The 8,771-nt window shown below is 38.7% G+C and overlaps 1 protein-coding gene across 2 annotated transcripts in view; it reads left to right on the forward strand.

Annotated features, from left to right (window-relative positions):
* The window catches only part of NRBF2 (nuclear receptor binding factor 2), a 27,240-nt gene extending 19,616 nt beyond the window's left edge, over positions 1 to 7,624 (forward strand). For both annotated transcript variants that reach the window (XM_004701116.2, XM_013004276.2), the window contains 2 exons: positions 3,745 to 3,785; positions 5,418 to 7,624. In XM_004701116.2, coding sequence (XP_004701173.1) covers positions 3,745 to 3,785; positions 5,418 to 6,128 — 752 coding nt within the window. In that variant the 3' untranslated portion in view covers positions 6,129 to 7,624. The remainder of the gene's footprint in view (positions 1 to 3,744; positions 3,786 to 5,417) is intronic.
* Positions 7,625 to 8,771: the final 1,147 nt, after the last annotated feature.

An 8,771-nucleotide genomic window follows, 5' to 3' on the forward strand; every position in this document is an offset into this window, starting at 1 on the left:
GTTTTTGGTTTGTTCCAGAAATACATTAAGTACCTAAATAAGAACATAAAATATATAATTAAGTAAATATGGCAGGTTTGAGATTAATAGACCTCAGAATCTGTGGTATTTATATGGATTTGGTTGAAAGCAAATCTTAACATAGATCTACCCATGAAACTGGAACGAGGAAGTTCATAGATAAAATGGAAAAAAACTGGAAATATTGTCCAGAAAATGCACCTTGTTTTAACCCTGTATTTCTAGTTTCAGGGGGGAAAAAAATTTTGTTTTTATTCTTTACTTTCTTAGTTATCAATATATATAACAACCAAAATATATTTTAAAAATATAAAATTTGCAGTGTTTTTTAAATGTAACCAAATTGTCGCATTTGTCCATGGACTTATAATACAAGAATAAAATAATGCACCTTCATTTCTATATTATTTTTCATCTTGTTATTAAATAAAAAACAAACTGAAAACTTATTTATAAAATATAATACAAAATTTATTTATTATAATTTTAGTGTGAAATTGAACAAAGCAATTTTTTCTTTTGTGATACAAAGATGAACTTTGTATTTGCTGCAGAAAAATACTGGTGCACTCTTGCAATTTACATTTTTGCATCTTCCTCTGTTTGTGACCTCGGGGTAATGGTGAGGACCATCCAAACGGGAATCTCTTACAGGGAGACTTTCGGTGGCAGGACCTCTTCTCATTTTGTTAGCAAACTCAACATCAGTAAAGCTGGTAGAAGGTCTGCCTCTTTTTGTTGGTCTATTACTTTTTCCTTCAAGAAGAAGAGCTTCGGCAATGCTCATTTTGAACTCTTGCAGACTTTGGATTTTTTTCTCTTTTTTTGTAACTGAAGGCGCTCACAGCCTTTACAATAAAGTAGCCAAGAGCTCACAGCAGTCACATCTATAAAATGAAAAAATAATTTGTGATAATATTTTTTTGATCAGGTGTGAATTCTGTACAGTGAAATTAGTCTATCCAATCAAGCAGTGTACCCCAAAATTACTCAAAGTTCCTGGCTACTCAGTGCAAGCGGTTAATTGGGATTTTGCTGGATTGCATAAAGATTTGATTGGTCGACAATATGGGTAATGATATCCTTCGAAAAAAAAATGTTTAAAATATTCAATAGGACGTTTTACTACCCCAGAAGAATCTATTTGCCCTAACCATTCAGGCATAGATCTAGCTGTACCGTCTCCAGAAATGTGCCCCAAAGAGGAATTCTTCGATTTCTTGATGTAGATGGCTTTGAACTTGTAATTATTTGAATTGATTCTTCAAAAACTGAAGTTTCTAACTGGGGCCAGTTCACTGTCCCTCAGACCTGTGGGAGGGCCGGACTATAGTTTAAAAAAAGCCTATGAACAAATTCCTATGCACACAGCACATACCTTATTTTGAAGTAAAAAAACAAACGGCAAAAACACACGGCAGGCCAGATAAATGTCCTCGGTGGGCCGCAGTTTGAGGACGCCTGTCTTCACTAGTATTATCATTACTAACTACAAGGTCTTATAATTCATCTAAATCAGAATAATCGGGTGTATATTCATTTCCTATCATGGGAAAAATAAATATCAAAATAGTTTGTATAGCAATATAATTAAATTTGTATGTTGTAAAATCAAAAATGTTAAATATACACATTTTATTTGCCAATTTCTGAGTCTGTACCGCTTCCACCTAGGTTATAAATTCAGTGATTTCCATAAAAAAAATCACAATCCATGCTGTGGTAATTTTTGTCATCGTCAATTCAAAAGATGAACATAACGAAGTTGTTACGTTTTGAAAAAGTGGAAACATATAATGTTTTTTTACGAGTATTACACCTTTGACTTAAAAACTACCGTTTTATGCACATATACTAAAAACAACAACACTAAAACTTTACTAGATTGAAAATTATCGTACAATGCACTGAACGCCACTTAATGCACTTAACCTCAACCGGTCAAAATATGTGCCACTATTCAAGCATTTTGCTGCCAAAATGCGTGACTGGCGGTATGCATTTGTACTAGTAAAGTGCGACAATTTCACCTACATTGTCATCGACTCCAAAAGCTTCATAATTTCAGTTCCAGATATTGGACTGAGAACTTAGATACATACTTTCTAGCAACCCAAAGAGGAAAAATAATGAATTTCTACAGTGGCTATTTAAATTCAAACACATTAACTCACCCAGGAACTGATCTGAAGATCAGAAAGAAGTTTTATAGAAGGGCTTCATACATAACATTATACTGTTCTCAACAACTTATTTGCTGTAAGTAAAATACATGTGTCAGTTCTGAACTAACCTGATGAGGCCCTGGGTAGTGCAGTAGTTAGCATGTGTGGCTGCTAACTTAAAGGCTAGAGATTTGATTCTACCCAGAGGGATGCCATAGGAGAGAAAGAAATGTCTTCTGAGAAAGCAGCCAGTCGATGCCTGCTGGAATATAGTTCTCACTCACCCGGGCCACCATGTTGGAGTCTAAACAGCAGCAAACAGAAATAGGTTCCTCTGGATAATTGAAAAGATATATGTATATATTGACACTTGTTCAACTTTTATTCATTTTTCTCTTCCCACCAATAAAATGAGACTCCTTAGGCACAAACTTTTGACCAGAAAGATGTCTGGATTTAATTTTATAATATTTTTATGTTAATTATGTTGGGTTTTTAATTTTGTATTTGTTTTTAAATTTTATTAGGGGCTCTTACAGCTCTTACAATATATACATCAGTTGTAACAAGCATATTTGTGCATATATTGTCATCATCATTTCCAAAACATTTTCTACTTGAGCTCTTGGTATAAGCTCCTCCCCCCACCCCAACCTCGTGTATCCTTGATCGATTACATCTTACTATTTCATGTCTTATACTGTCCGTTGTCTCCCTTCACCCACTTTCTGTTATCCGTCCCACTGAGGGATGGCTATATATCCAACCTTGTGATGGGACCCCCTTTCTCCCCTTTGCCCCTCCCCAAGCATCCCCCTACTGTTTTGATATCACTATTTCTACTACTGTTCCTGAGGGGGTTTATCCTGAATCCCATTTGTTGAGAACCTAATTTTATAAAATTATTTCTTTAAACAAAGAAATGAACAAAAGCAAACAAACTCACTGTTGAGTTGATACCGACTCATAGTGACCCCATAGGGCAGGCTAGAGCTGCCGCTGGGTTTCAGAGACTAGTTCTTTACGGGAGTGGAAAGCCTTGTCTTGCCCGTGGAGCAGCCAGCTAGTGGTTTTGAGTTTAACCATGGCACCATCTTGGCTCCTAATATTTTTTCAGGAGGCCAAAATTATGTTGCCTCGGTATTCAGATGGGTAAAATGTCACTGATAATGTCTTGCTGTTTTTGTGAGCATACTAATAGGATTTTATAGGTTTTGTGTTTAATTCTCTCTTATTTTTTTAAATTTGACTTGCTTTTGTTTTTACCCTCTAAAATCTTTCACGGTTTTAAGGACAAAAATCTTCAAAGTGTGGGGGATAGATAGTAACATTTGATGACCTCTGATATGCTTGTTTTTGAGAAGTGAAGAATTGCTTTAAGACAATAAAGGTTTTTTTCCTTCTTTAAAGGCTGTCACTGTTTTCATTTGATATGATTGCCATAAAGTAGAATTGCTTCTAACACCCTTTTGTCATGTGATAACCATTGGTACTGTTCTGTGACCTGTTACCTATCAAATGGCATTACTTATATATTTATGTCCCTCTTGCTTACCAGCATATCTTTCTGAAGCCATGACGTTGACACAGTCTGAGCAGGTGAGACACTTAATACTTTGCAACAAGGGTTAGAAGGGTTTTTTGTGGAGCAGAAAATGGGTATAAAATAAATGGTTGTGTTCCCCTAAAAATGCGGTAGTCAAAAGTATATAAACTGGGGAGGAGGAGAATACTTCCAAAAGGAATATAAAGCTAATGTGACAGAAACTTTTGTCCTTTTTGCTAGTGCTTTTACAACAGATCTTAATTGGTCAGAAATGTGCTTTCTGAGTATAGAGACAGAAGCCTTTAGTGCTTTCCTGATCATAGTTCAGTTTTTTCCCCCCATTTCCAAGCAGCTTTTTAGTAGCCAAGGAGTTTTGTTAGGCGAGATACAAAGTGGCAAAGTAAAGTGGGGTTTTTCCTTCATCTACCCCGAAAATAAGACCTCCCTGATAATAAGACACCCCCACCCCACCCCCCCGCAAGCTACCGGAACTCTGGACTGTAGCAGAAGGCGCTGCCACGCAGCTCACTGTTGGCCAATGCACAGCCGGAGCAGACAGGAAGTGCAAGGTCTCATTTAATCAGAGAGCCAGTGTCGCAGCCAGCACCAGCTGCCACCTGCTGCTTGCTCTGCCCCGGCAGAGTCTGGCTCATTCACAATTAGACAGTGAGCTGCACGGGGCAGCATAGTTCCATTTTTATCATCCTTAGCTCACAGTGAGTGAGAAAGCATGCTGGGCCAAGGGAGTATCGATTGGATCTGCCTTTTCCTTTTGAAAGGCAATATAAACTTGAATAGTTTCCCATTTGTTTTGTTTTTTTTTAATTCCTTAGTAATCCTGTCACTTTAAATTTTGTTTCGCCTATAACCTAATTTTTGTTGTTCTTTATTTGCTTGCTGGAGAGAGGCTGCTTGGTCTTTAAAAATATCATTATCCAAAGCTAATGGTACTGAGGAAGTAGTAATTATTTACCAGAATAAGATTTCTGCAAGAGAAAATAAGTGATTTTATTCAGTTCCTCAAGCTAAGCCAGGTGAATGTCAAAGTTATGATCTGTCTCTTGCAGTTTGATTTGTCTAGACCCTGCATGTGCATTGAGTTCGTAAGCAGACTGTCTTTTCAGCTGATGTAGAATTGAGAGGATTTCTAATTTCAAGTGAAGTATAGATTAATGTGACCAGACGTCCTGCTTTTGGCGGGACAGTCCCAATTTTTAACAAATTTTCCCGTGTCCCGCGGCGTTTTAAAAAAGTCCCGATTTTTGGAAAGAATGCACGACAAGCTAGAGTATACGGCTTTCGGCTGCCATGTGGCTATTTTGCCAGAATAGGAGTTTTATCAATGGCGTCCCACTTTACCAATGTTAAAATCTGGTCACTGTAAAATCGGATACTGTAAAAGGGTACTTGCATTCTAAAAAGATCTGCTTTGGTTGCTCATTGGAATTGAACTTCTAAATTCCTAAGTGAATGCTGTTCTATGAGTAAAATTATTAGCTTATCCAGAAAAATACCTGGTTAATTTGAAGAAAAACAACTGAGGTCTCCTACGTTGTAAACAAAGCATTTTAAGGTTAGCAAGTTATTCAGAAAGGAGGCTCTGGGGGTCGTATACAACAGGACTTTACTAGAGTAACTTTAACAAGTTGAGCTCTATGAATTGTGCTGTTCTGTCTGTGTTATAGGCCCATTTATCACTGGAATTGCAAAGGGACAGCCACATGAAACAGCTCCTGCTCATCCAGGAGAGGTGGAAGAGGGCGAAGCGTGAGGAAAGATTGAAAGCCCAGCAGAACCCAGACAAGGATGTAGCCACCCACCTTCAGGCATCTCACAAGCCCTCTGTTGAGGATACGGAGGGCCAGAGCCCACTTCTTTCTCAGAAGTACAGCCCGTCCACAGAGAGACACCTGCCTGAAGTTCAGGGGCTCTTTGACAGGGATCCAGACACACTACTGTTTTTACTTCAACAGAAGAGTGAGCCAGCAGAGCCATATATCGGAAGCAAAGCCCCAAAAGATGATAAAACAATTATAGAGGAGCAGGCAACCAAAATTGCTGATTTGAAGAGGCATGTGGAATTTCTTGTGGCTGAGAACGAACGATTGAGGAAAGAAAATAAACAACTGAAAGCAGAAAAGGCCAGACTTCTAAAAGGTCCGATGGAAAAGGAGCTGGATGTAGATACTGATTTTGTAGAAAAATCAGAGTTATGGAGCTTGCCACCACATTCAGAAACCGCTACAGCCTCTTCTACCTGGCAGAAGTTTGCAACAAATACTGGGAAAGCCAAGGACATTCCAATTCCCAATCTCCCTCCCTTGGATTTTCCATCTCCAGAACTTCCCCTCATGGAGCTCTCTGAGGATATCCTGAAAGGACTTATGAATAACTAAAATGGACGGCCATAGAAGAACGAGTAATCCAGAGAAAGAACAAAAGGGAAAACCACGTGCCAGAGTGACCCTAGAGCTGCAGCACCATCTGGCACATACTGTAGCAGAGGCATTGCCAGGACCTTGGGAGACAGTCACTGTGAAATATGTTACATATCTGATGGACTGATTCGAGGTAATGATTCCGGACGTGGCAGGCACTAAACTTTTGGAGACTCACTTTCTCCTGCTACAAACCAAATGGCTACCTGGAATTAATTTTTTCAGACAACAGTTACTTTTCTTATGAGCAGGGTTAAAATGTATAAAAATATGTTATGTGTAATTAATCTATAATGCCATAAATGATAATGCAAACCTAAATAATATGATAGCCTGAGGGGCTGCCTTGTATTCGAAACATTCTATCATGCATTGACGGTATGCATTTGTTCTGCACATTTTGTTTGTTTAAATGAGGTGTGAGATACATACCTTTCTAGATGAAGCTATATGTGCCACACTTTGCACTACTCATGATGATAACCTCAAGACTATCAGGAGAAATATGGAAATTTCAATTCTATGAAGAACAGAACCAAATTATTAGTTACACTTTAAAAAAAAAAATACCAGTTTACATAATTAATCAGGGTGCAGTTTAAGTTCTAACTTTTGTTTATTGTATAATGCATCACTTGAAAATTCCAAGGAAATCGCCTTTTGTTTTTAATGATGCATGAATGGAAGTAATGCTAGTTGGCAGTATTTGGTTATAAGAAAATCAATAAAGTAATTGTGTTTTATATCCTTGTTGAATGTGGTTGGTAGTTAAGAGGCAAGTTTTGTATGACCTCTGCGTGCTGTGAAGTTTGGATGTGAGTTTGCACAGATGCAGTGGAACGATTAATTTTGTGTGGTAGCTCTCTTCATTGATTTGCTTTCCGTTTCTCTGACAGTGAGGGAAATAGGAAACAGACATTCTTGAGGTTCGAATGTGTTCCCAATGCTCAGGGCTACTCCAGGATGGAGGGTGCTGTTCCTCAGGTACCAGCCATCCCAGTAGAGCCCAGTGGCTGGGAACATTCTCCCTACAGAGTCTGAGGATGTTCCAGGACAGGGAAGGGTAGGAGGCGGAGGAGGACGTAAGCACATCTGGGCACAAGCCATTGGGTATATTTAAAGCATAGACTCAGCTTACTGTGCGGAATCAAGGACAGTTGGTGGGTTCAGGGGAGTAGGTTGGGCTCATGTGCTTAAGTGATGAAACTAAAGGAAGTGGGATCGGATGATGTCAGCCATTCAGAGGTCATTTCTTTGCTGTCTCATCTTGGTAACGGTGAAACCAAAACCAAACTAGATTTTAAAATAACTTGAAAAGTTCAGTTCTGTTAAAAGTTCAATGTTAATTTGTCCATCTCAGTGTTACATTATCGTAGACTCTGAGGAATGTTGCTTGCCTAATCTTACAAACTTGAGATTGTTTGTGCCAAAAATAAACTATTTTACTAGTTTAAGCCATTTTTCTTTAACGAATGTTATGTTTCACACGAGCATTTTCTAATTCCACCCCATCTGTCATACCTTCCTTCCCAGTATCTCTTAACAGCAATTTGATAGGTATTATTCAGGACCTTTTTGTATGCATTTCCACTAACAAATGCAAATTAAGCAGACTACTCTTTATTTTTCCATTGTTGCTGAAGCTCATTTCCACTGTTTACTACTCTTCTATTTAAATTTTGTGTCATTAGAATGAAAGTGTCTTTTGATCAGAAAGACACAGCCCTGGAGACTGCCAGATAAGAGTTGGATTGCCAGCTTCAAGGCCAGCTATTCAAACCCCACCAGACATAAAACTCTTTGTTCCTTAAATGATTCGGAGTCTCAGAAAGCTAGGGAGTAGAGTCACTCTGAGTTGTAATCAACCCAGTGGCAGTGGGTTTGGTGCCAATGTTTTTAGATACTGGAAAAACTATACCTAGTTCTTTTATTCATTTGTGGGACTTAGCCTCTGACCACATAGCGTATCTACTAGCTATGATTTTTAGGTCTTCTCGTTGTCTAACAGCTGTTCTCAACCTGTGGGTCCTGACCCCTTTGGGGGTCGAATGACTTTTTCACAGGGGTCGCCTGATTCATAACAGTAGCAAAATTACAGTTATGCGATAGCAATGAAAATAATTAGATGGTTGGGGGTCACCACAACATGAGGAACTGTACTAAAAGGTCGCGGCATGAGGAAGGTTGAGAAGCACTGGTCTAACCTGAGGCATTGGATAGCATTTTAGAATAAGCTTTCTTCCTCAAATAGTTCCATCTGCCCAAACTTGACCCAGGTTCCTGTTCTGCATTCAGTGGTGGCCTCTAAACTTGTTTGCTGTATGGAGTGAGAGCAAGCCCATGTGGTAACCGTCAACTGCCTCATGGGGCTTTCTTAGCTATATAACCTGTACAAAAGCAGATAGCCAGAGTGGCTGTTTAAATAAGAAGAAAATATTTTCCATCTGCAGTGCTGCTGTGAAACTTGCCCCTAGGCTTCCTTTCCAGGTAATTAATTGCCCAACTGAAAAACACAGAATGCTTAGTCCTGAGTTCTCGTTTTCAGCTTTTAGGAAATTCAAAACAAGCATTCTTGAAAAAAAAAAAAAAAGGCATATGGCA

The sequence above is a fragment of the Echinops telfairi genome, unplaced genomic scaffold, assembly GCF_000313985.2.
Source record: "Echinops telfairi isolate 266 unplaced genomic scaffold, ASM31398v2 ScPeMD7_70;HRSCAF=299, whole genome shotgun sequence".
NCBI lineage: Eukaryota > Metazoa > Chordata > Mammalia > Afrosoricida > Tenrecidae > Echinops > Echinops telfairi.